This window comes from Passer domesticus, chromosome 15 (genome assembly GCF_036417665.1).
Source record: "Passer domesticus isolate bPasDom1 chromosome 15, bPasDom1.hap1, whole genome shotgun sequence".
Lineage (NCBI taxonomy): Eukaryota > Metazoa > Chordata > Aves > Passeriformes > Passeridae > Passer > Passer domesticus.
In genome coordinates, this window is record NC_087488.1 from 9,504,943 (window position 1) to 9,530,934 (window position 25,992).

Consider the following 25,992-nt stretch of genomic DNA (forward strand, 5'->3'; position numbering starts at 1 on the left):
AGTCTGAGCTTTGGAAACAAAACAGCTTTAGAAATGTGATCAAAGTGGGTAAAATTTGTCTCTACAGAACATGCCTGCAAAGAGCAGAAGCTAGTTATACAGCCACCTGAAAAGGCACCATGCAGAGTTCTGGCTGCCTCTTGGCACAAGGCTACATGGCAGTTTAGGGGAAAGCCAAGCCAGGCAACAGCTATGCTGGGGGCCTGAATACTTCCTCAAATGAGAAGTGGACTTCTCTGAGAAAGGTTATACTGGAAAGCCTTAACTACCTTGGAGGGGAAGGCCAGGTACAAAAAAAATACAAAAAAGAATCACAAACACCTTCACCATATTTACAGTCCCTCATGCTGGGCCAGGTCTCAGGGCCAAGAATCAGAGCTATCACCAAATCTCTTCCTAGAGGAACCCCCTCCCAGTCACCAGGATGCAGGCAAAAGTCTCTTAACAACACCTGAGCCTTGACCTGGTGTGCTGTCACTCCAAGTCCAGAGCTTACTCATCAAAGGAGATTTTTCCATTCAAGACTGGGCAGAAGAAACCTGCTTTCTGCACTCTAGAAGAGCACCTGACTGCACGCACTCACGGAGCATGAGACCACATTTCATGTTCAAAGTTCAACAAGTAGTCTCAAGAAAAAGTGGAACAGATGCTTCAGATCTGTAGTTCACTGCGTGCAGCTAATTGTGTAAGGTTAGCTTAAGGAAAAATAAATAATAATGTGAAAAATGATAGGCAGAGAAAGACTTAAGCACCTTACTACTTTTTCTTATGGAAGATACATTCCTTAAGTAGCTTTTCCAGCAGACACAAATGCATCATCCTTGAATCCCTCCCTTCCCTTTACATTCTCTAACCACATAATACCTTACTTACTGATTACTTCTCATTGTTTTTCCATTTGGCCCCATTAAAAGTTTTCAATTGTTTCCTATTATGTGCTTCATCTTACCTTATTAGGTGGGTGGAATGATTTGTTAGGATTATTGTATTTTCAAAGAACAAACCCAAGTCCGGTTAGCTAAACAGAATATAATTTTAGAAGGGTGCCTTCAGGTGCTTTTGTAATGTAAATAAATTAATGAACTAATTCAAGCAGCAGCAGTACTTGTTTTGAGAAGTCTATTTAAGCTATGAGCAAGACAATGGGCAGAGGGGAAATCAAGACAGCCAAACAACAGGGCTGTTCAAGACCATGCCATCAGTTTTCAGTAAAGCTGAAACCAGAACCCAAATCAGATTCCATCCAACTCCCCACCTCATACATACTCAGACATGAACAAACTCATTTATTTCGCTGCACATAATTCAACCACCTTCAAAAAACAAAGGTTCAGTCACTGAGCAATTTATCTCCATCTATTTAAAAACTACCAATATTCCCCTTCTCCCTCAAGATCCTTGTCAAAGGCCATAAAAGGTCCAGCACGTACAAAAAAAGCAAATAACCTAATGAGAGTTTGTGTGGTTTTTTCTCTTTTCATGTGCAAAGGGTTGTAAAAGAATAATCCTTCAGTATTTTTCCAGGGTACACTGTAACTTTTGCACACCATGACAGACCTTTAACACCTCAGTATGTATTATGAATAATTAAAGCAGCTCATGCCAGGGGAAGAGCTACTCTGTGCTGACACAACCAGTTCACATCTCTACAGCAAAACTGCAGATTATGGGACCAAAAGAAACCACAGCCCCTGGGTATTTGACAGAGATTCATCCCACTGAAAGCAGTTGTGCTACAAATATTTACCTTAGCCTGGCTCAATCCATTCTGCAAATTAACCTATGGAAAATTGCAACTCTCTGCAGCCAAACCAGAATAACTTTGAAAAACCACCTCAGTCTACAATCTACTTGGCTATGGAAAGAAAAACATTTACTTTTAAGCTGATCTAAGCGTGCACAGATTTTCTTCTACACTGAGTTCAGCTATGAGATTTCACCTTGAAGTGTCTGAGGTGCCGTCACCAATTACATTCAGCTGAATATAATTCAGGTATATATCAAGTGACTCCTGTAATAATAGGATATGCTTTAAACTAATTGTAGTAAGTGAATAACTTAATATTTCTTGCTGTTCTCATCAATGAAGAAAAGACAGCAGTCACACAAGAAAAGGAAGCCCTTCCAGCAGCTCTGGCTGTCAGTCTCCCTTCTCCAGCAGAAAGCAGCTGTGAGAACAGTGACCCACACAGCACCCAGCACTGAAGGGACAAGTCTAAAGACAAGAGCCAGACCACCTCATAAGATCCCTGCTGGCAGCAGATGCTCATAAGGAATTTACAGAAGGCCCACTGGTGTCTCAGTGAGTGTAACACAGTTTACAGGCTGCCAGCCAAAAGAATCACTCATTGCACACAGTTGTGTAGGAACTTCAGCACCAGCTGACCACATAAACACTGGAATCATATCTAAGTTATGTACAACAAATTGTTCTAAGTGAAAGCACTGACATATGAAAGTGCCTGAAGAGCATATGCTTGGATTTTTAAATTGACTGCAGTTTCTAAAGCAGAAAACACACACAGCCACCTGCAGAAGCCCTAATTCTCTCTCCTGATTTGATTTGTAACTTCCCTATTTCAGTAAACAACACCAACATTTCCTACTGTACAAAGGATGCTGCAGTGTTTTGATGCTAACTGTATCAGTAGCTTCAAAGGAGCTCCTTTGAGTACTCAAACTTGGTCATCAGTTGTAACAAAGACTCTCACCTCTCCCTGAGAAATCTGATGGCAGCTTCAACCAACACACACCTTTTTTTTTCATAAGTTTTCACATACTTTTGATGTCTCTGGACATCCTGTGCCCACAAGAGCCCAGGCGTGTAGGTTTCTACCCTGTGCTTCATGAGACATAATCACTAACTCCAAGCACAGGTGACTGCTGGAAGCTGGAACACATCAGACCTTTGGCACTCCAGGCCACCCATTATTCTGATCCAGAATACTCGAGGCTTTCTGTACAGATTCACTGGCAAAGAAAATATTGAACAGTCAGCATATGACCAAAACCAAACATGTGTGTTTGTGAGTCTATTACTAAGCTACACGTGCCTCCCATAATCATAGGTGCTAAGATGATTTCCCCCCTCCCTTTCCATTTTAAAACAAAAGGATAAGACTATGTTACAAGTTCCAAAGCTGCAGGAGGAAAAGCATCACACAAAAAAAAAATTCAAAGAAAAAACTAAAAACCATCACTTTCTGCTGTAGTAACATGGATGCAAAAATAAGACTGGTATATTTCAGGAGTACATAATCCTTTTGGTTCAAAAAAACCCACTTCTGTTCACTAAACAGAAAAAGTGAGACAACAAACAACTATGACTGTCATACTGTCTCTGGCAGTCTGACTTTGTGGGAATAACAAACTGTGACAGGAGGTCAGGAACAGCATTCTCACATTTTGCAAAGTAAGTTTTGTCTTTCACAAAACAGATGCTGTAGACAGAACAGCATTTATAACCATTCTTTCTGAGACACCAGAAGATTATACTAGCTTACTCTCTTTACTGGAATCCTGTCTCACCACCTATGCTTTTGTTTGTTTCTCTACAATAGTCCTGCTTCTGTGAGAGTTCTTTAAAACTTACATCTAAGTAGCCCCCTAACTGTAATTATTCTAGCAGCAAAATATTGCCATTAAATAACCTTTAACTAAAATCCAGATTTTCTACTTCCTTTAGATGCAGATCATTGGACCAGAGAGCTGTCCCCCAAGACACAATGGATAAAATGGAGACCTAAATGAGTCAATTCTCAGATTATCTTTTAGGCAAGAGGCTTTGATTCCTTATTTGCTCTGTTATGTTCAGCACTGAGATCACAATATAAAAACATCACCACACTATCACACCAAAGCCACACATGACAAGGAGAACCTCCTCATGTCACCACAGAGAACACTGGCACTTGTGCAGGGGAAATCAGAGCCCCCACCTGCCTGGGGCTCTCCAGTTCACTCACCCAGAGCCCAGTGCAGCCACAAACCCTCCTCAGGGAAGGGGGAAGCCAAGGTGCCAGTGAGCAATGGGAGCAGGTCTGCAACTCTTGGCTTTCCTGATCACTCCCTGGGAAGGTTTCAACCCAGATCTGTAATTACCTGACTCAAGTGAGAGTCAAAAGGAAAGGGGGGAGGAGAAAAGAGAGATCACTGACTGTTTCAAAAGACACTGAGAAAATCTGCACAGCCAGTTTACTTGTGTCACATGTTTACAAGGGGTAAATTGCAGCTGGCACTTTACCAGAAGGCAACATTTGCCTTGAACGTTTGCCATGAAATTACCATTGTTTCAAGTCAAGTTACTATGTCATTACTGCTGGGTAACTTAAGAGTCAAGCACACAATTAATCCATGTCACCAATGCAGATAGTCTGCAAAACATTACAGCCATTAATCTAGTATTTTTAAAAAGGAGGAAGGGTTAAGAGACAAAAGAACTTATTAGACTTCCAGTAACCAGAAGACAAAGCCCATTAGTCAGAGGCAAATAGAGGAAAGGAAGCCAGTGAGATAAGATGCAGACCCCTAGGGAGAAGCAGCCAAAGACAAGGAGCCCAGCCAGGGAATTCTGATGAAACTGTTAAGGGGGTTCCCCCTTATCTTCCTGTGACTACCAAGTCCCTCGAGTGTTTATAGATTGTTCTCTCAGCCTTCTAAGAATTCTGGCTACCAATATTCAGCTCCTTCTGTAGTTTTGAGGATGAATTTTTCTAATATCCCATGCTTCTATTTTTATAGTCTCTTCTTACTCAGAGCAGTTTTCCTGTTACATTCTCCTACAGACCCAAGTGCCTAATGGAACAATAACATTGTTTCTGCAATTTGCAAGTTCTTACAAACTGCCAAAACCCCATCATGATGGATTTTATAGTGCTCCAAGGCTCTAAATTAAATTTACCAACATTCCCCTGGCACCAGTAAAGAAAATCAAGTGCTTCAGTGTGGGACAGATCTGAGCAGTGCTGGGCACTCTCACTCCTCCCGACCTGCAGCCGTGCATCTCTGCATCCAAACTCTCTGTGCATTCCCTTGTGCCATGAGGAAATGCAAGAGCAGAGGCCATGCCTGTTCCTCTTCTTCCATCCCCTTTCCATCTACCTTATACCCCACTGCCCCCACACACATACCCAACACAGAGGATTTCTTCCTGTTCCTTAAGCTGAACCAAAGCAAGCAGCAGAACCAGGCCTCTTCCTCATCCACACACAAATTTCTCAGAACACACCTCAGAAGTCTGTCAAACTGTCTGGCAGCCCTTCGTGCTCAATATATACTTCTTCAATTAATTTCAATAAGGGTCTTCCAAAAGAGCTGTTCTTAGTTTTCTCTCAAAGCCACTCCTTCATCTGATTGTCTTTTTTCAACACAATTCATGCTAAATGGAAGCAAGATGTAATTATTAATGAACTTCCAAGACAACAAATTATAAGAACTACTGACACAAATAATTGAGAATTTGCTGTGAACACAACATTCAACCTCAAAATAAAGCAAGAATCTGGGCAGAAAAGGCACCTAACACAGCCTTGAAGCTCCTGATTACACGAGCTGATTACAGCTCATATTGCAGGCTGTCAGTCTCACAAAGAAAGCAGCCAAGTAGTACCAAAGCTGTAATTCCCCTGTTATTAGTTGTGTTACTTTTTTTTTTTACAGAATTACAGTATTCATGCCTGCATAAAACTTGCTATTAGGAAATAATCTGAGTTTTAAAAATCATTACAAGAGCCGGTATTTGCAGCAAGTTTGTAAAGCCAGTTGCACTTTGCTAATCTGAACTGATTCAACACAGATCACAAACTCTCCTTTTTCTGCTGATGTGCAGAAAAGCTTTGCTTCAGACTGTGAGCTGCCTGTCATGTAAAAGAGAATGTTTTCCACAGACCACCACGACACACCTGTGTGGGGGAGACTTTGAAGAGAGACTACAGAACTGACAACAACACGGGGTGAGATCTCTACTTTCACATGCAATCTTAACTAAGGGACTGTGTTTCCTTTTCTGAGGGTTCTCTTTCACCAGGGAAACATGCAGCAGTGTTCAGATGCAGGCAAGGGACACAAGTACTCAGACACTCTCTCCTCCTATTGCTGCAGCCCAAATAAAGCACTAATACTGTAGCTACACGTAAACTGTTTACCACAGAGGTTTTTAAACACGTAAGAATTTGTTTAGATAATGTCTTTTGGTCAACTGTTCTCCCAAAAACACACAGACCATGCCAGTGAAGCCTGTGATTTTCAAAAAGGGAGGGCAGCTCTGTGCTTTGTTTGTACAGCTATGCCTCCTTTCCTTCCAGAGCACTTAACTCATTGCCCCTTTAAATTATGTGACAGACACTGTCATTCAAAAAAAGTTACCAGCTGTGGATCAATGCTGTGTTCTGACACTTGGCATCAGCCTGCCCAGTTATCAATGTAACGTTTTGAAGGGCAGCATATCAGCAGTGTTAACTATTTAAAAGATAATCAATGATTCTTTCCAGCAACCACAGCACTGATAGGGCAGGCACATTCTTCCAACCAATATTTGCTCAAAACACTGATTATGCAAGTTACAATTTAAGTTGTTATGAGTAGCTTATTAGTACCACCACAGCCCCGGAGAGCGATTAATGCAGATTGCAGCTTGCACAGGAAGGGTAAACACGCTCAGGGGAGGGAGGGAGAGCTGAAGCAGGAAAAAGAAGTGGCTGTGCAAAGGGGGTACGCTCAGATGGCAACAACTACCTAGGCAATAAATCGCTTGGCAGTTTATTTCTGTCTTTCTGCTGAAAACACGTCGAACATTCGCGTTTGGCGCGACACGTGAGCAGGCTGGGCACGAAGCGGCCCCGAACAAAGCGGCGCTGCCCCGGCCGGGGGGCGGCGGGGCCCGCGCCCCAGGCACGCCCTGGCAGCCCGCAGGGCGCACACCGGAACGGAACAACCGGCAGCGGCAAAGCCGGGCCGAGGCAGCCCCGCCGCCCGGGCACGGGACCGGCGGGCTGGGCACGGCCCCGCGGCACCGGCACCGCGCACCGGGCAGCGCCTGTGGGCCGCTCCCGGCGGTGCCCGGCGCTGCGGGGCTGCGGCTCGGGGGGCCCTGACGTGAGGGGGCGGCGGCGCGGGGCCCCCCGAGCACCGCCGGCCCTGGCGGGGCTGCGAGCAGCGCGGCGGGCACGGACGAGCCTGGCCGCCCGCGCGCTCTCCCGGGCCGGGCCGGGCCGGGCCCCGCGCCGCCCCCGCCGCTGCCGCGCAGCCCGGGCGGACGGGAAGAGCCTCGGTCCAATTCACTCACCTCCGCGGCGCCCGGCGGCTCTGCCTCCACCGCATCACTTCCGGGCGAGCGCTCAGCTGGCGGACGCGCCGTGACGTGCCGCGCGGGGGGCGGGGCGCGCGGCGCCGCACGCGCGCTGAGGGCAGCGCAGGGAAGGCGGCGGCTCGCGCCTCCCGCGCCCACCGGAGCGGGGGCACCCGGCGGGGCGGGGCCGCGGCGCGACTGCACCAAGGTAAAGCGGGGAGGGGGGGGAAGGCGGGCGTACACGCGGGGAGGGCGGAGGGAGGGGACAGGCCGGAGGCGCGTGAGGTGGGCTGACCCCCCCCCGCTTTGCGCGTTGGTTGCGCCCTGCTGCGGGGGCAAGGCCGCCCCGGCCGCCAGGGGGCGCAAGGACGTCCCCCAGACCGGCATCGCCCCCTAGTGGCCGCGCGGTTCCAGGCCGTGGGGGGCGGCAGCGCCATCTTGACTGTGGCGGCGGCTGTGGGGGCGCCCGTGTGGGCAGGGCTCGTTGAGCCACAGCGGCCTGTGACACACAGCGGTCTATGACCCACAGGGATCACTGACCCACAGCAGTCTGTGACCCACATCAGTGTGTGACCCACAGGGATCACTGACCCACAGCGGTCTGTGACCCACAGCAGTGTGTGACCCACAGGGCTCACTGACCCACAGCGGTCTGTGACCCACAGCAGTGTGTGACCCACAGGGCTCACTGACCCACAGCGGTCTGTGACCCACAGCAGTGTGTGACCCACAGGGATCACTGACCCACAGCGGTCTGTGATCCACAGGGCACATTGAGCCACAGCGGTGTGTGACCCACATCGGTGTGTGACCCACAGCACTCCAAGCGCCAGTGCCCACAGTGCTCAGTGTCCTCAGGCCTTGGTGCCCTCAGCCTTCATCCACCCTCAGTGCCCACAGCGGTCTGTGACCCACAGGAGGAGAAGGCAGCATCTTCAGCTGCACCAGCGGAGGTTTAGGTTGGACATGAGGAAGAACATCACAGAAAGGGTGATTAGATGTGGGAGTGGGCTGCCCAGTTTGGTGCTGGAGTCACCATCCCTGGAGGTGTCAAGGAAAGCCTGGACGTGGTCTCTGGTTGACAGGTGGTGTTTGGTCACACACTGGACTTGGTGGGCTCAGAGTTCTTTTGTAGCTCACCTGATTCTGTGTCCCACAGCCGTGCTGTGGTTCTCAAATAGCAACTACAAAACAAGTCTGTCAATGAGTTTCATTGAGTGACCCTCAGAATAAAGTAAGAAAAGGGTCAGGGAGGATTTTGTCTCTGCTAGCATTAATATTTATACCTGTTCTCGAACTTGGGAGCATTTCCAGTGCTGGGAAATATTTCTATTCAGGCATTCAGTTGCATGTGGCTGGAAGCCAATGTATGAATAAGGTGCATAAATCTATACTGGAGCTTGTGTCTATGTTGTTATATTTCTGTATGCTTCTATATTATATAAGCAAGGCCATCCAAGGATAGCTGAGATGAAATTTTCTCTGCTAAATTTCTCACTCTGCATTAAAATGTTTCTCTGCTTGTAAGTAATAGAGAACTAAACACACAATAGAAAAGAAGAAAATGGTATTGAAAGCATGAACAACAGAGTTGGACAAGACTGGAGACGAGTTCATATTGTTTTAGAGTTTACCTGGACACTGTGTGCTTTTCATGAGAAAGCTAAGAAATAAGTAAAGCATTTTTTTTCATTTCCCTCTCCCCTTCCCACAGTCTAAGTCAGTATTTCTGTTCTTCCTGAGGTTCCTGCATCACAAGAGGCACTGCCAGGGCAAGTCTGTATGTCCTACTAAAACCAGATAATGCCTCGACCACCTCAGAGAGAATGAAAACCCAGTGATCAAAAGCAACTAGTAAAGGGTTGCCACCTTCATTTATTCAAGTGAAAAAAAATTTGTAGAACCTTAATTTTGTGCAAATTGGCTTATTTGAACTGACATAGGAAACAGTGATAAAATCCATGTCCTTGCTTTTACTATTTAATTATATTCTTTGCATGCAGTTTAGTTTTTCTGATCAAAAGGCTGCTCCATATGCAAAAGGAAGCTTAAAAGAGATGCAAGTTCAGTCAGAAATCTGAGGCACAGATAGAGTAGCAGAGGTCCCACCCCAGCTGATGAACAGTGTGAGTACGGTGACTGAGGGAGAGTCTGGTTCAGAGGTGTTGATCAAGGTTTCAGATCACTTCAGTTTGCCAGCAGAAAGACACTGGCATGACAAAATCCTAAACCCTGTGAAAGTCACCCTGCTTTTAGATACCATTACAGAATATCTTCGTTCAGTAACTTCATTCTTTTTCACCAAATCTGCATATATTTAGGATTGCAGCTTGTAGATGGAAAGAGTGAGAAATAAATCTTTGAGTCAAATTGATGGGAATGTCTGGAAATTTAAGGCTTGTGGCACTGGTAGAAATGAGGATGTAACACCATCATGGAAGAACATGATCTTTCATTCTAGTCATTTTTCACCATGTGGAGATGGAATACTTTAGCTGTGATTGAGGTTTTGCTAGGATTTGGTTTTGTCCGTATCTTTAAAAAAAGTTATGAATGTTCAGTCAAGAATGAAAATCAAATGAAATTTTAATTTTGCCAGTACATTCTGCAGCCATGTGTGGTCAGCGTTTGCAGGGTACTGTCACAGGCCACTGAGTCATTGATTTGAGTAAAAGAGGGCAAAATTACTTCTGTGGAAACTAGATTTTGAAACTTAATATTGCTGGAAGGCATGTGACCTATGGAGCTATCAGAGGAATCTGTGACCCCTTCTCTGCCCCCTGTGCCACAGGAACTCATTGTCTCAGTTGTTGGCCTCAAGGAAATGACAGCCCAGATCCACTGCTGCCTGAGGAACCACAGACTCATTGTGGCAGGCTTGCATGAAAGATGAATATGGATTACTGACCTCTCGTTGCTGTGGAGAGCTCTGAAAGGAATGATTGATTATCTGCTGCATTAGCAGCAGGAGAGAGGCTGCAGGCCACTTTTTAGCTAAGTGGCATCATTTAGCTCCTTAAAAAAAACCCCAGATATGGGAATTTTTCTGCATCTCTTTAAATAAACATTAGCCAAAGAGGGCATTTGAAAAGAGGAGCTGTAGATTAGCATACAGGCTGGATTGTTTTATGGACACATAGTATGGAGCATGGTGGTGTTCCCTCCTACAGTGTTGATACACCGTGGTCTTAAATGACATAATTGACTTCATGACAGAGATGTGACCACAGCTTCATTTGGAAGCAGTCAGCCCAGCAGTTTGTCACTGTGTCTTTAGACTTCTTGCCAGTAGCAAACCAGCTGTCAAATAGAAGTTGTGTTGCTGCTAAATTAAACATTTTGTATCTGAGAAGTTCAAAGCTGCCTTTTCAAATTATTTTATGCAGGGTTTTGTTCCCCACCTCCCCTGAGCAAATCCAGTTTTCGGCACCAGCACTAGGTGTGTGTTACTAATGCGTGCCCCAGTTAGCTGGGAAGTGAAAGAAGAATCAATTGTTTTAAAATACCCTTTTCCCCCCATGGGCTCTTCCTTTCAACCTGTATTTTCTAAAATCCTCTATGTACTCACTGCTGGCAGATTTTATCCTTAAAGTGAGTAGCTAATGCTTGACTTGAGAAGAAAGGATGAAATAAAATAGACTTACAACTTCACCAAGGAGCTGTGCAGAGGAGGACAGTGCTGGACATGTGTTCCCAGCCAAGCATCCCCTGCTGGGAAGCAGCTGAGGTTTAGCTGCCTCTGGATCTGCAGTCAGCCTTGGGCAGCCTTTCTGTCCTAGCTGTGCTTTGACACTGCACTCTTGGGGTCATTGGATAGTGCAGTTGGCAGATTCCTGTTATTATTTTTATATGAACTTTTAGTTTAAATTATAGACAAGCCCGCAAATAGCAAAGTAAGACTGGTGTTTCATTGATTATTCAGATTATTGAACTTTTGAGTCAACCATCTAACAATCCCAAGGAATGTCTGCTTGTTTCCTGAAAGAAAAAACTACTGCATTTTATAGTCTAAGGGACCGTTTATTTTAACTAACAGTGAAAAAAGTTTGCATGTTCACCACGCAGTCAGTCATTAAGTGCTCAGCTCTCCTGTGGAGTTTGGGTGCAGTGGGATTTTCAGTGCTGGAGGTGTGTGTTGGTAAGAGGGGGCTGTGCGGGGCCGGGGCAGAGCCCGAGGCTCCAGCGGGGCTCCTGGGGAGGCAGCGCTGGGCTCCTGCAGAGCCCGGCTCCGGCACTGCGCTCCCCACCGGCTCGGAGTGCGGGCACACCTCCCTGTGACATCTCCGGTTTGCTTTGTGGCGCTAACCACCCGAATTTGCTCAGCTGATACAATAGCCCTGTGCTTTTTGACAGAAACGCCTGTGGTTAACCTCTGTGGGCTGCGTGCTGCAGTAAAATGAAGGGTGGTAGAAGTTAAACAATGGGTGTGACTACCACAAGATGGGTGTTAGTGGGAAAGTGGTGTAACATCCACTTAGCATTCCAGAGATGTGAAATATAATTATGATTTAAATGCCAGAGATGTAAGTTGCAAGATGAGTAACTACAAGGACATGAAAGCCTCCCTTATCTTGCTTTCTATCCCACTCAGAATCATTTTGCACACCCACAAAACTAATACAACTAGTGTCACTTGATGAAATTGCACCTGATACATGACTTGTACCATCACTTACATTTCTGTCAGTGTGGGCTCTGTTTATACCAAAGGAAAAATTCCAATCTCATTTACAACATTTTAAGTTGGAAGTAATTTTGCTCTCAGTGGAATTACTCCCTATTTATACTCCCACTCAGATCAGAATCTGACCCAGGCTTTGAATTTTGTCTTATTTGCTCTCATCCTTTTCTGTCATAGACAGAAGTCCTCGATCTGTAAAGGGCTCTTCATACCTTCATTGATGTATCTTTGCAGAAATGGCTTATGAGCAGGTCTGTAAAGATAAGAATTATTGACTAAATGAGCCTTGGGAGCAGCTGGTTGCTGAGTAGAGATGAATAGCTCCTTAATGTCTTTTACATCATCCAGCAAATGTGGGAAGGAGAGCAAGAATGCAGAAGTGCAGCCCATGCCTAGATCAGGGGCTACACAGTTCTGTAGCAATTCCAGCACAGAGGAGTTGAAGAACAAAAAAGTTGTAGGTGAAGGAGGGGAAGCAACTAGTGTGGAAAATAATTGTTGGTTCTAGACTTTTCAATAAAATCTTTCTAAACAGATTCTTGGTATGTTTAAAATCCAAGGGCAGCAGGTGTAGCCAGCTCTGAACAAAGGGCATGTGTTGTCCCAAGCTGTCACTGTGGAAATTGTCTGATGCCTAGATCAGAATTGAAACCTGTTATTTTAAACATTTTTTACCCCCAACGTTGTTCCTTTTATTTTCTCTATGGATTGCATGAAAATCTGTCCTGTTAACAGCTTCTCAGAGATGACATCTTCAGATAAAAGCAGAGGAGGGATGTCAGGAGAGGCTCTAGATGAGGCCAGGATTTGGGACTCTGCTTGTGCTAGGTTAACCCTTGTAAATGAACTGTTTCTTTTCTGTACAAAATATGCACCTAGCAGGGGGAAGCAGTGATTTTTCAAATTCACGTACATCTGTGCCTTTGTGTCTGACTGATTTCACTGCCTGAAATGGAGCTCTAGAGTGGATAAAGTGAAGCACTTACTCCAAACTGATGAGCTGGGACTACCTAGTTATAATGGAATTAATTTCCTAGAAATACCATAAGCACTTACTAAAAGTACTTTCTGCTGTGTAGGAAAAATAATTTTCTATCTGAGGGAAAAATATATGATTGGTTAAACATGTTAAAATACAAATAGCAAAACAAAAATATTCACTCTTAAGAATCAGAGCAAAATAGTTCTTGAAACCATGAAAGGCCTTTTGATGACAGCAACAGCTAAGATAAGGCTAGGAATTTATAGTTCAGGATTTCTTATTGGAAAAAATAAAAAAAAACATGAGCCAAATCCTGTATTCAGGTCAGCATCTGTAACTCCAGCTTTGGTGAGGGAAAGAGGGTGTGAGTGTCTGGAGCCACAGGAGGCTGGTTCTGGCCAGCCACTGTGCTGGAGCTCAAGAACAGGACAGCCTGAGAAGCCTTTGGCTCTAGCCCTGCTTTTACAACCCAGAATCCCAGGAATTGCCACAGACTGCAGGGATTTGAGCCACAGCACACTGCCAAACTTCCCATGGTAGTTTGGGTGCTGCATTAAGATGCAGCTTCTCCTCATGGCCAAGTGTGCTCTCTCCAGGGGGAAGGTCAGGCTGTCTGAATTACTCTGCTCCAAACTGTCCATTCCCAGCACACAGGTCTGATTTCAGGGTAGATTCACCCACAGTAATTAGAGCTCCAGGCTGGCAAATGGATCCTGATAGTCACATAATGTCCTGTCCCTGGCACTTGTTCCTCACTGTGTCCATGCATTTGGCAGTGCTGCTGCACCTTCCTTTGGGACAGTAAGGTACCTTTGACAGCTGCAGTGCCCCTTAAGCAGAAGTCATTGTTTCTGCTAATTTAATTCATGACTGAAATTTTGTTATCCAGAAGTGGATTTGTCTCAGGGATATCTGTGGTCTGTCATGAAATAGTGTAACCAGTTACATGATAAAATACTCATTTACATTAAGCAAGAATAAGATTTCATTCTTTCTTCTGACAAATAGTTTTATCACACCTGGAGGCTGATTCAGTGGGCTCAGCAGGTACACAGCTCTCTGAAAATCAAGACATTCAGGACTTTCCTAAATCCACAGTTAGTCTGCCTCTCCTGAGTGCTTAGATAAAATAGCTTTCATCACCTTTTCATCACATCAAACTCCAGCTGAATCATTACTGCCATGGTATCACAAATAAGCCTCTCAGCCCCTGGAGCCTATACAAGTTTTCAGCAATATTGTGGTGGTTTTATCATGTATTTCATTCACAGATTTGCAAAGATAGGGTCAGCATTGGTACAACGTCTCAGGAAGGGGGACACGTAGAGTTTCGGTGACTTGCCCAATGTCTGTTGCAAAACATCAGTGAAACAGAACCCAGGCATTCTTGTACCAGGCTTGATTCAGCAAAGCACTAAACCAAGTGCTTAACTTTGAGCAAGAGCTCAAGCTGTTTGAATGGAGATATATTTAAGTATCTATATAAAAACTTTGCTGGACTGAGTCTTCAACTTTCAACAGCTAATTATTGTCTACAGCTATTTCAGGGTTTTTTCATACAGCTCAGCATATCTTCGGATGGCGGAAATATTTTAAAACTAATTTAATGGTGTAAATAAATATCTTGCTTGCTGGCCTTTTGGCAGGTCAGATGTTCATGCATGTGTTGGGGGGTCTGTCTTGTCTTTTTAGATGACACCAGCAACTCGACAAGAAGTTCTCGGCCTTTACCGCAGGGTTCTGCGAATAGCCAAGACCTGGCAGTCGGCATCAGGACAGACAGAGGAAACCACGAGAGAGAAGGAGTACATTAGAAATGAAGCCAGAACCTTATTCCGGAAAAACAGAAATGTGAGTGTCCTCATGGTGTTGAATTTCCAAATTACTCTTCTCTTGCTCTCTGCACTCTGTGGTTGGATGCTGAGATAGGAACGTAAGGGTTGAGTTCCCAAAATTTCATTCACCTTAAATGCTGGTGTATTCATTCACCTTAACTGCTGGGTTACAGTTTAAATATCATCCCTGAGAAAACTCAGTTCATTTCAGCTCTTCATTAACTACTGTAGAAGTCTAAAAGGTCTTTTTTCAGTAAAAAAGTGCCAAGAAAAAATTAAATTCCAAAGATACTGCTTGTGTAACTGAAGCAGCTTTTGATCTTTACAAAGTTAGCTAAGTGTATCATTACCCATGCAATGGCAAACAGAACTCAGCAGCTTCTTTTTTTTCTTTTCAAAGCAGCAATTATTGGCACTTCTTTTAAAAGAAGCACTTTAATTTTTTTCTTAAGGAAAAAATTTCAAACCCTGGTAATCAAAGGCCCTTCTTGTAATTCAAGATCACAACACTTATTTATATCCCATATTGGTCTGGGACTAAATTGAAGTAATGCAAAATCAAAAAAATGAATTTAAGTCATAATTCCCACCACATTTCTCACTTCAAAGAGAGTTTCTGGATAGGATGATAACAAGCAGTGTCTTTCCTTTCTCCACTGGTGACCTTGCAGAGTGATGAACAGACGAGTGTGGTTTTTTCATAGATGTAGCAGTAGTTTACATGTGTATTGTCTTTTTACAGAGAAAATACCATGTTTGGGTAAAAAACTCCTTCTGTAGCCTCAATCCTGACAGCTTTTGGGCGTTAACATTCAGCACCATCAAGCCCAGAACTGCTGAGTCCAGGAAAATACCAGTGTTACCTTTTATGGGTGTGAAAAATACAATTCATTGTATCCTTGAGTTTGCCAAAATAAGCTAAGGAAAGCCATGTGCTGGGCATCATGTACACTTGAGCTTCCAATTGCTAATTATTGAACTCATATAAAACACTTGTTTGTCTGATCATCACAGGTAACAGATCCAAACCTGATTAAGCAGTGCATAGAAGAATGTGAGGCAAGAATAGAAATTGGACTTCACTATAACATCCCCTACCCGAGACCTGTGAGTATAAATCACAAAATCTTCACTGATACCTGCTGAGCTTTCCCTGTGCAACAAAACCATCAGTTTCCATCACTCTCACTGCATTGCATTTTTAGATGAGCTGGCATTTAAATGTATGCTAAAGCAGAGCCAAATGTACATTGAGATGTTCTCTATCTTTCACTGTAAATTGGAGAATTTCTTCTCAGAATAAAGACTCAAAGCCTAAATGGAGTTGCATGAACTAAACTCCAAGGGCCTCTGAATATTTAGCCAACCAATGAATATAGAGAAACATGGTAATGGAATCAAATAATAGAAGAGAGCGAGAGAATAAAAATACCTAATTACATCTGTCATAGGTACAATAATTTTTATAGCCTACATTACTGTTAACTGTTCTCCTGGTCACAAATCAGGCCTCATGAAATAGCTGTCTGTGTTGCTGCTTCTTTTCCCTTCTTCCTAGAGAAGAACATGTCCAAGATTAATGAAATGCTGTCCAAGATTACTGAAATGCTGGAATTTGCAGCAAAGTTTTCTAGTGCACCATTCAATACAGATTCCTCACTGCCCAATCACTTCTGTCAGTAATACTTTGTGCTGCCTCCCATAGAGGCATCCTCTCCACTGCTGTTGATGAGTTGATATTTGCACATCTATAGTTCCCTTATCAAGGCAGTCATGGTCAAAATTAAATTGTATCTTTATCGGATGCTTGCCTAGACTAGGGTCACTGTTACCATCTGTTTCAGTATGCAGAATAGCAATGCACAGCTGGTAAACAGTGTTCCTAGAAATGGGCCTAAAATGTGTGCTCTGCAGTGGTTTCAAAATCCCAAAGGATCTGCTCTCTCAGACAAACGGGATGATTATTATTTTTCAGATTCTAGAAATCTCTACTGCTGTTTGAGTCAGTGCTTTTACTACTATTTGCACCTAAACACCCATCTTACAGGATGACAGCCTCAGCAAAGTAACACCTGACTGCTACCACCTACATTTTTCAGTCATTTCAGGGTTACAGCTGCATTCCCACTTACAGTCTTATGAAATATAAAGACTTTGTCAGTCAAAGGAAGAGTCTGTCACCTATGCTCCTTCTGCTTATGGAGTCAATGACATTGATTGTGCATTTTAATGTGCCATATATATATATATAATCATGACAGTAAAAAGGCAGGCTTTCAGTACATACAGTTTGAGGTTATTTTGTAACTTGTTAAGTAGGTATGAATAAATCACACAGTGATTCAAGACATTACTCAAGCATTTTTAGGGTTTCTAGTTCTTACTGTTCTGGAACATTGTCAGCAATCCTATTTCATCAAGTGTCACTGCTGTCTGATACCAAGCTGCAAAACAAAGTTACTAAGGCCTTGCATATACAGGATTTTATTAAGGCCTAAAATATATGGGATTTTAATAAACAGAACAATTAGTTCTGTTTTAGTTACACCACCAATTAGTTCTGAAAGTTACACCACTAATCACTCCTCAGAGAGTGCTCCTCCTAGAAATCTAATAACCTGGCTTGAGACAATAGAGTTACCCTCTCCAAAGTGTGAAGAAATGATTTAAAACTCAGTGAAATTTACTCTGTGTTTTTCTCCCTAGTATGCACCTAACTGGTGGGGTTTTCTTTTCCAGATCCACCTGCCTCCTATGGGCCTTGCCCATAAACAAGGCCGTACATTGCGACACCAGGAAAAGTTAAGGAAGATTTCTAAGCCAATATACCTGAAATCCCATGATGAAGTTTCATAAGCCACCATTTAAGCTGTGGTGTGTAATCACATCCTTTCAACTGTGAACTGCAATCCAGGTGATTTGTGTGCACGACTGTGAATAGTGTGGTCACTTGCTCACACATTTCCTGAGGCCAAAAAGCCAATTGATCCATTGTGTATGATGGATAAGGTTGGTTTAGTATTTATTACGTTTCAACCACTGACTTGTCAATAAAAGTAACACTTTTTAAGGAGTGAGGTGTGATACAAAGATTACTTTGACATCAGGACAAACTGCAGCAGGATTTCAAACTCTGTTTATCTGTAACAGGGTTCTCTGGTGGTTTGAGGGTTCTCTGTGCTCAGTTGTGACTCAGGACTGTGCCTTGTGTAAGGTCAGCCAAAATTAAGGAAGTCTGGGACAGTCAAGCAGACACAGTTCCTCCAGAGCTTCTGAATGCCAGTGGGAATACAGTCACTGCACCCTGCACCTGCTCTCCTTCCTCTCTGCTCCCTGCTCTGCCTCTGTCCCTGGAGGAGAGCTCCAGTTTCACAGTACCCTTATGGGGAAGTTTTGTTTCTGGACAGTAGAAAAGAGACAGCAGCAGTGCCACTACTCCTTTGCAAACTGCAGAGGAGTGGCCTAGAGTCTGTATGTCAGCTTTTTTCTCTCTTCCTTTGGAGAGGGTGTGGATGTGAATGGCAAAGTTTGGAATGCTATTACACAACTCTGAGTGAAACATTCCAGTGCTGGGTTCCTCAGGTTCCCATGTATGGACTGGCTGAAAACTCTGCCTTCAGGGTATCACTATGGGAACAAGCTTAGGATGCTTTGGTGTCCTCACTGTGTGCTTTCACATGGTCAGCTTTTCAGCATAATCAGCACACTGGCTTTCTCAACAATTATTTTAATTTATTGTTAGGTTTTAGCTCTTACGTTATGGATTGAACCCCAACTTTAGTAAAAGAAAGTATCCACAAGTCTCCTAAGTTTGAGGGGTATTTCTGTTTCCCAGGTGCCTCACGAATAGAAGTAAAATGAAATTAATTTTCTTTGCATGGGCTACCAGTTGTTTTGGCTCCTTTGCAGTCCTCTGACATGTTCTCTTCAGGGAAGTTGGGGGAGTCTTCCATCCTTCAGGCTTGAAATACCAGTGAGACCAAGCTTGGACAAGAGCCACACTGTACTGGACACTACCTAAGCACAGTCCAGAGCACTTAAAGGACAACCTATTCCAGCCTGACTTTAATAGTGGCAAAAGAAAAAAAAAAAAGAAAAAAGCAAATTTGAAATATGCATATGTGTATGATTTCCTTTTAAAGTAGGAGAAATCAATGAAATCTCATTTCTGAACTCACCAAGTAATTTGAAACTCTGCAAGCTCCAATAAACAATGACAAAGAAATATTGCTGTCTACCTGAAACATAAGTTAGAACTGGTCCTGTGCAGAACAGACTGACAGCCCCTCCCCTAAGAATGCACTTTGAAGAGTGAAAAAAGTACAAGCAGATGAGAAAGTATAAGAAAACAATGAGAAGAGTGAATAAGCATGACAGGTACTGGCTAGCCCAATTTCTCACTACCCTTTATGGCTCCAGTTCCCAAAGGTCTCTATTCCCATATAATTATTTCCTGGGAATGCCTCATGTGGGGAGTAGCAGGTAAAATGCCATTGTTCTATCAGTGGAAGCTTTGCAAATTTACTGCTGCCAGGAAGACAAAACAAAACTCCTTTAGTCTAGGAAAAGGGGGATTGCATAAAAAAGAGAAAGAAAAAAATTAACATGATTTCACACACTGTTTAATTCTTCACTGAAAGAAGTCTAAATACAAGCTAATCTGATATCCTAATTGTGATACACCAGTGTAGGGATGCATCAACTGAGCCCAGCCAAAATGTGCAGAGGCAAGGGGTTTGAATGGAAGCTTAAGCTCACTCTTTGTCATTAAAGTATCATTTGAATCTTTTGAATTGCTGAAGTTCATGTGACTAATGAAGTTACTGATGCTCTGACACACCAGGTGAATAAACAGCCATGGAAATGAGCAGTCTGGATTTACTGTCTGTGTTACAGTCACAACTCTTTTCTAAGCACATACTGCAGATAAAGATACATTATTTCCAAATAACATCCCTAAAATTACAGAAGATTTATACCAAATTGAAGTAACAACAGAAGTTTGAGTTTACTTCTGAAGGAAAACACAAGCAATTCTTAAGAGGTTCATAACCCTCAAGTTACTCAAATGAGTATCCACTTGCTTAACTGAGAAATCAGCAAGTAACAGCATTACATTATTTGAGATGCCTTAAAATGCAAGACAGCCTAATAATTCTTCAAAGAGCTTGAAAAATTATTAACTGGTGCTTCATCCTCATTACCCTCCATCACCAGAAGGCAAAGACTGAATTTGTTCAGCTGAAGGAAGTATTAGGTCAGCTCTTTTTTCAAGTCTGCAGAGTAAACCCTTTCTTTCATAGCTTAAGTTAAAGTCGTTATGGAAAGGAGAATCAAACTAGAGTCCTTTGTTTGTGGAGGTCAAACTGACCAACTACCATTTTGAGGGAGTTTAATTTTAAAAAATTAATCTGAAACTCAGTCCAGCAGGTAGGCAGACATCTCAACTGGTACTCTTGTATTAGGTGCCAAGGCCCTTATAACTTCTGTCAAGAAGTATCCCAATGATTGCACAAGATGTTATTCCTACACATTAATTTTACTTGCAAAAACAGGTTGTCCTAAAATGCCTCTGCTTTCTGCAGAATTTGTAATGCACTGGATTCACCCAGTCAGTGTACACTCTGTCCTGTACTTGCTGAACCTTCTCTTACTCCCCTTCCAGTAAATACTGTCATTTTCCAATTTATCACCCTAGTCAGGAGATGCTTTAGAATAATTTAGAGGAAAATGATGACATTAACTTTATATTCTTCAGAAATAAAAGTCCTGAGTCAGTTGCATGAACTCTCCTGCAAGCCCACTGGTAGGCAAGGCAGTAATAATTTGTTGACACATTATCTGGCTTTGAATACCTAAAAAACACCTCCTTTCTGGAAGTTTTGTGTCTAAATCCATCATTACTAAGGCTGTAATTTATGAAGGTGTGCACTTACAACTAACATGAGCAAGCACACAACATTTTAAGATGGATGTGGCACCTCTTACTGCATGTCCCCCTCGATGTCTGGGGGTGAGAAAATGCTCATTTTGCTGCAGATGATTCCCAGGGCAGCATCACAGCACCAAAATTAGGATAGCTTAGGTTACCTGATCCATCTTCCTACTAATACAAACTGCTTCTTGTAATGCCTTTCACATGGGAAGAAAATAAGGCAAGCTGGACCTCACTGTCCTGGGCCCTACTGTATCCATGAGAAATGGTACCAGTAACATCCATCTTTCATCCACAGACAGAAGGTCACTTATTTGATCCTACCTATGCAGTCATTTCCAAGAATGCTAATTAGAGCAGAGACCTGCAACTTTCACTGGTAACTCTAATCCTATTAGGCACAATATTCTAGCTCTAAGTGGAAGAATTTGGAATCTTTGTACTGTCTCCTGCTTTTTAATTGCATAATTTTCCCCTTAACAGCCCAACAGTGTTAAAATCCACAGGGGTAGTACTTTCTAAAAAGAATTTTTGTATAGATGAGAGGAAGGTTTCAGTCTCCTAAGAAAATGTACAAACTCTGTCTGTCTTACAGCATCCCTAGCTGAAAATCTCTCTGCTAAGGGAAAAATACCTCTTGCTCCATAATGCTTTTTTTCCCATCTGCCTTGAGTTATTACCAAGGCTGTAAATCTGCAATTTGAAGTAATTACAGGTGGGGTTTGTGGCTTATTTAATGAGTGCTTCTAATTAAGAAATGAAAATTCTAAACCTGTCAATCCAAGGATTCTAATACTATTACAAGGTACTTACTTTGTCAAAAAAAAAATATTTTTCACATTTCTATCATGTCCAACTAGCAGCTGAGCTGCCTTTTTTTTTTTTCCTAAATGCATCTTAGCCAAGAAAGATTGTGAATTCTTATGTTTAGCCAGTTGATCATTCTCCAGGAAGGTGTAGTCAATGCTAAGGAAATAAGGCTGGGAAGCTCATTCCAAAGAACCACAGAAACATATCTCTCAAGACAGACATCCCTTGACAGTAAATTCCATTGCTTTTCTGTACTAGGGAGGGCAGCCTAGGAAATCATGTACTGCTGTAATCATCAGCTAAAGCAGGTCAGCCATGCCTGATCCCTGGTGAAGGGATGAACAAGCCCTCTCTTACAGACTCCTCTCTTATCTATATATATTTTTATCAGGTCTACAAAAGCTTAAAATACATCATTAATGACATTCCAAGGGATGCCTTCATATCAAATCTAAACATCAGCACACAGGCAGCATTTAGAAAATCAACACAGTGACAAGGACATTGCACACAGGTCATGGCAAAGTCTCTGCATATTCACAAGAACCACAACTGTGTCATTTAATAACTATCAATTACTGTTTGTTCACAAAAAGGAGTTAACAAGCAACCCACATGGTAATCTATTACACAGATTTCTAACAGTTTAAAAGTAATTGATCTCCATGAAATATAATTTAGGTAGTGAATCCGACTATTTAAAAATTGTTTCATTTAGAGGACTGTTTGCAAGACTTATCCATAAGAGGATTGACAAACCTTCATTTCAGAGTTAATTGTTGTTGGCCCAGCCTCCCTCTCAGCAGGTGAGGTGTCACCAGAAGCTATGTCTGAGCAGAAAGATCCTTCTGAGAGCAGTGACTGAGCTGATCAATCCTTAGGGAAGGATTTAACATCCAGGTCCTGTCCCTTTGGCCTGCACACAGAGGCTCATCACTGGTGTGTTATCCCTGACACCACAGTCACCTAATTAGTGATCTGAACTGTTGATGCAATTACAACAATTAGATGCAGACATTCAAAAATACAGTAATCACCACAATATTTTACTAAATGTATAATACATTTCTGTTAATTTAAATATATGAAAACTACAAAGTATCTCTCTTATGAAGTCTAAGAAAATAATTTTTTCAAGGACCAATTTTAATTAATTTATTTATAGATCTACTGAAACATGATTCTCTTCTTAAAAACTGTTGTCTGTTTGGATGAGTGTGCTGTAACATTCATAAACAAGTTTTATTTTGGTATAGGTGCCAAATATCATTTAGTCTAATTTCTTAAGAGTAGTTTCTTCCTCTCAGTAATTTGAAACACCTGCACATCTCTGTCCTTTTTATTGAAACAAACATCCTTTAGGTGTCCTGGCCTGACATCTTTGCTCTGCTCCCAGGTACCAATGCTGCACCAGCTGCTGCATGCTGGACTGTTAATGAGGTGTCAGGTGTGGTGCATGAAGCTGCTCTTACCTGTGCACCTTCCTGCAGAGCAGCCCTGCACAACACACCCCAGCACTTCTGCCTGACCCTGCACTACCATTCTTAACAGCTACTATTTCATGAATACCTCAATAAAACAAACCAGTGGTTAATAAAACAACAATGAACTGTTTTCACCTAAGGACAACACAACAGACAAATTCCTATGGCAAGAACTGTGTCTTTTAAGGAGATGTAACAGCAGCCCTTAATGCTTGGAGCAGCATACTGGGAATTGCCAAATGATGGCTGAATCTCTGACTTGGTGAGGCCTCCAGCAAGTCATTAAAATGCTGCAATTTGGGCAATGAAAAAAAATACAAGACCCCAAATTAGTGGATGTATGTGTAGTGCATGTTTTTTTAAATGTTTGCCTTGATCTTTGTGCCTCTCTTGTCCTGTGTACACAACAAGTCTAATGATGCATCTTTAGTACCTTCTTGGCATGCTGTGGGGATTAGTTAATGACTGCACAGCTCTTTGAAGATGTTCAGGCTATTTTATTTTTAATTAATGTTTGCAAGCTACTTTGAGCTTCTCTGATGAAAGGGCTTGAACAAGTACAAAATTTCAGGCAGTTATTAGTCCAACATGCAAGAGAGCAAGAGGAGGAAGTTGGGGTAGAGTCAGTTTTCCTCACACTGGCTGGTATGGGGCTGTGTTTTGGATTGTGCTGAACACGGGGTTGATAACACAGAGATGTTTTTGTTATTGCTGAGCAGGGATTGCACAGAGCCAAGGCCTTTTCTGCTCTTCATACTGCCAGGCTGGGGAGGAATTTGGGGGTGTCTGGGAGGGTGGGAGGAGACACAGCCAGGACAGGTGACCCCAAATGAGCAAAGGGACATTGCAGACCATGTGGCATCATGATCAGTGTGGAAAGTGGGGGAGAAGAGGGGGACATTTGGAGTGATGTCTTCCCAAGTCACCATTACATGTGATGGGCCCCTGCTCTGCTGGGAATAGCTGAACACCTGCCTGCCTGTGGGAAGCAGGGAATTAATTGTTTTGCCTTGTTTGTGTGCATGGTTTTTGCTTTCCCTATTAAACTGTCTGTATGTCACCCCATGAGATAGTGGGGGGAAATGGTGTGAGTGAATGGCTGTGTGGGGCTGGGCTGCTGACAGGAAGTAAAGTGAGACTGTGGGAGAAAGAAAACAGCTCCATGTATCAATCAGGTACCTGGAATATGCAGGTAAATAATATTGAAAAAAAAGTTATATGGCACAATCATACTGTTTTGAGAAATGGCAGCTCCCAACACATGTTGAGAAGCTCTCCATGGAAATTCTGACACATCATCCAGGAATGACTACAGTTTTATAATACAGCTTGGGTAATTCATTCTATCTGAGGATTGGAGGATTGGTTTCATAGGTTGACAACAGAATATTCTCATCTCCTCCCTCCTTGTCCTACATACTCCTGAGACACAGAGGTGGAAGGCAAATCCAAAATCTTTTTGCAAGATTTGTAAAGTAGATTCCCAGTAAAATCAACATCAAAACTCTTTAGCCCTGATTTCATTAAAAAAAAAAATCAGCCATGCAGCCATTGAGGAGTAAAGCAGATTTTTACAATCTCAATATTGCACCCTCTCAGTCATCCAGCTGGCAGAGGGCTGCCACACCTCTATTTATCCAGTGTTTCTGGGGCTTGTCTGAAGGGAGTTCAATCGACAGGACATAGTTGGTTGAGTGCCCAGTGGTGGATAAGACACCTCTTCTTTCACTTGTCTTGTACACAGGGCATGAGTAGATGTTCTCATGAAGAAACTTGGAACTTTCTCCAGGTTTCAGCCATATTATGGGCAAAGGATCATAGAGGATTTTTGGCAGTGATTCTCCAATTACCAAGGATTCTCTATCCCATCGTGCACCTTCCAAAAAAAGGCCTCTCACATAAGCCCCATCTTCTGGCATTTTCTCCATTGTGTGTTCCTGTTTCATTACCTGGAATGATTAAACCATTGCTTGATTTTATCTGGAGGATACTAAATCCTGTAAGTAACAATCTGAAATTGCTCCTTTAAATAAAATAACTTTTCATCTGAAAACGATCTCTTGCTGCCCCAGAACATGTCTGTTAAAGAAAAACAAAATTCTGGATTTTTCTTACCTCAAACTCAAATCCAATGTGGTCAATTGGGATGGTGTATTTTCTGGCAAAGTTTTGTAAAACACCAGTCAAAAAAGACTGAGTGAAGAAGAATCCTGACAGCCAAAAGACTGTGGGTGGCCCCTTGTCAACCCAATCCTGAACAAGGAGAGAGAAAACAAAGAAAAAATCCAATATATTTGTAGCTTCACTGTGCCAATTCACCAGAAAAGGATACACTCAAACACTGAAACAACCAGAACTCAGTGCTACTGAGAAAAATTTCAGAAAGTAGCATAAGCATGTTTTGTTTAGTCTAGATAGTGGCCTCTAAAAACAAGAAAAGTGGTTGAATTTGGACACTTTTATCAAAATACTTTCTTTTACAGTCTTGTGAACACCAATCTCCTAACATGAAAAAAGGCCAAATTCTTTTCCATTCTTCCCTGACCAATGTCTCTTCACTGATCACTGTGAGGGCACTCACTAAGCCTACACATCAGATGCTAGCAGAGGAAATCATTCCTCTACAAAGGTGCCAGACAAGGAGATCTTGGACCTTGTCCACACAATGCAGTAGGAAAAAGCAAAACAAGGGCAAAATGTCTTCACACTACTGTAGGTTATTTGGAATCAAAATGCTCTGATCCAGCAAACAGGAAACTCTGCCATTTACATAAATCTCAGACACTTCTTCCTAGCTTTCTCCTTTCCTGACTTCTATGGGTTTCACTACATCTCAGTAGCTCCCTATTTAAGGTACACCCAAAATTTTAAGTAGTTTTAAGAGTGCAAGGGAAAGAATGGAATGACAAGTTAAAAATAAAATAGCCTGTTCAAAAAGTTTAAGAAAGTATTGTCACATTTTATGAAACTTGAAAGATAT

At 42.7% G+C, this 25,992-nt stretch overlaps 3 protein-coding genes across 5 annotated transcripts in view; 1 reads left to right on the forward strand and 2 right to left on the reverse strand.

Moving 5' to 3' along the window:
• DCUN1D3 (defective in cullin neddylation 1 domain containing 3) overlaps window positions 1-7,373 on the reverse strand; it is a 25,352-nt gene extending 17,979 nt beyond the window's left edge. The window contains exons 1-2 of one of the 2 annotated variants that reach the window (XM_064390028.1): window positions 7,283-7,311; window positions 5,130-5,377 (exon numbers count right to left, since the gene is read on the reverse strand). The gene's annotated coding sequence lies outside the window, so the exon portion shown is untranslated. Of the gene's footprint in view, window positions 1-5,129; window positions 5,378-7,282 lie in introns of both variants that reach the window. The other variant, XM_064390027.1, reaches the window with a different exon arrangement.
• On the forward strand, window positions 7,368-17,856 carry LYRM1 (LYR motif containing 1). Its single transcript, XM_064390032.1, has 4 exons — window positions 7,368-7,493; window positions 14,641-14,799; window positions 15,798-15,890; window positions 17,523-17,856. Exons 2-4 carry the CDS (start codon window positions 14,641-14,643, stop codon window positions 17,637-17,639), a joined length of 369 nt encoding a protein of 122 aa, XP_064246102.1. The 5' UTR covers window positions 7,368-7,493; the 3' UTR covers window positions 17,640-17,856.
• A 790-nt stretch (window positions 17,857-18,646) lies between these two features.
• The window catches only part of DNAH3 (dynein axonemal heavy chain 3), a 62,075-nt gene continuing 54,729 nt past the window's right edge, over window positions 18,647-25,992 (reverse strand). For both annotated transcript variants that reach the window (XM_064390022.1, XM_064390023.1), the window contains exons 61-62: window positions 25,128-25,265; window positions 18,647-24,961 (exon numbers count right to left, since the gene is read on the reverse strand). In XM_064390022.1, coding sequence (XP_064246092.1) covers window positions 24,608-24,961; window positions 25,128-25,265 — 492 coding nt within the window. In that variant the 3' untranslated portion in view covers window positions 18,647-24,607. The remainder of the gene's footprint in view (window positions 24,962-25,127; window positions 25,266-25,992) is intronic.

What these genes read in the sequence shown, in the direction of transcription:
- LYRM1 (XM_064390032.1), top strand. Translation starts at nt 14,641, where the DNA reads ATGACACCAGCAACTCGACAAGAAGTTCTCGGCCTTTACCGCAGGGTT. An exon ending in TATTCCGGAAAAACAGAAAT is followed by an intron (nt 14,800 to 15,797) that starts GTGAGTGTCCTC and finishes TGATCATCACAG; the next exon opens with GTAACAGATCCAAACCTGAT. An exon ending in ACATCCCCTACCCGAGACCT is followed by an intron (nt 15,891 to 17,522) that starts GTGAGTATAAAT and finishes TTTCTTTTCCAG; the next exon opens with ATCCACCTGCCTCCTATGGG.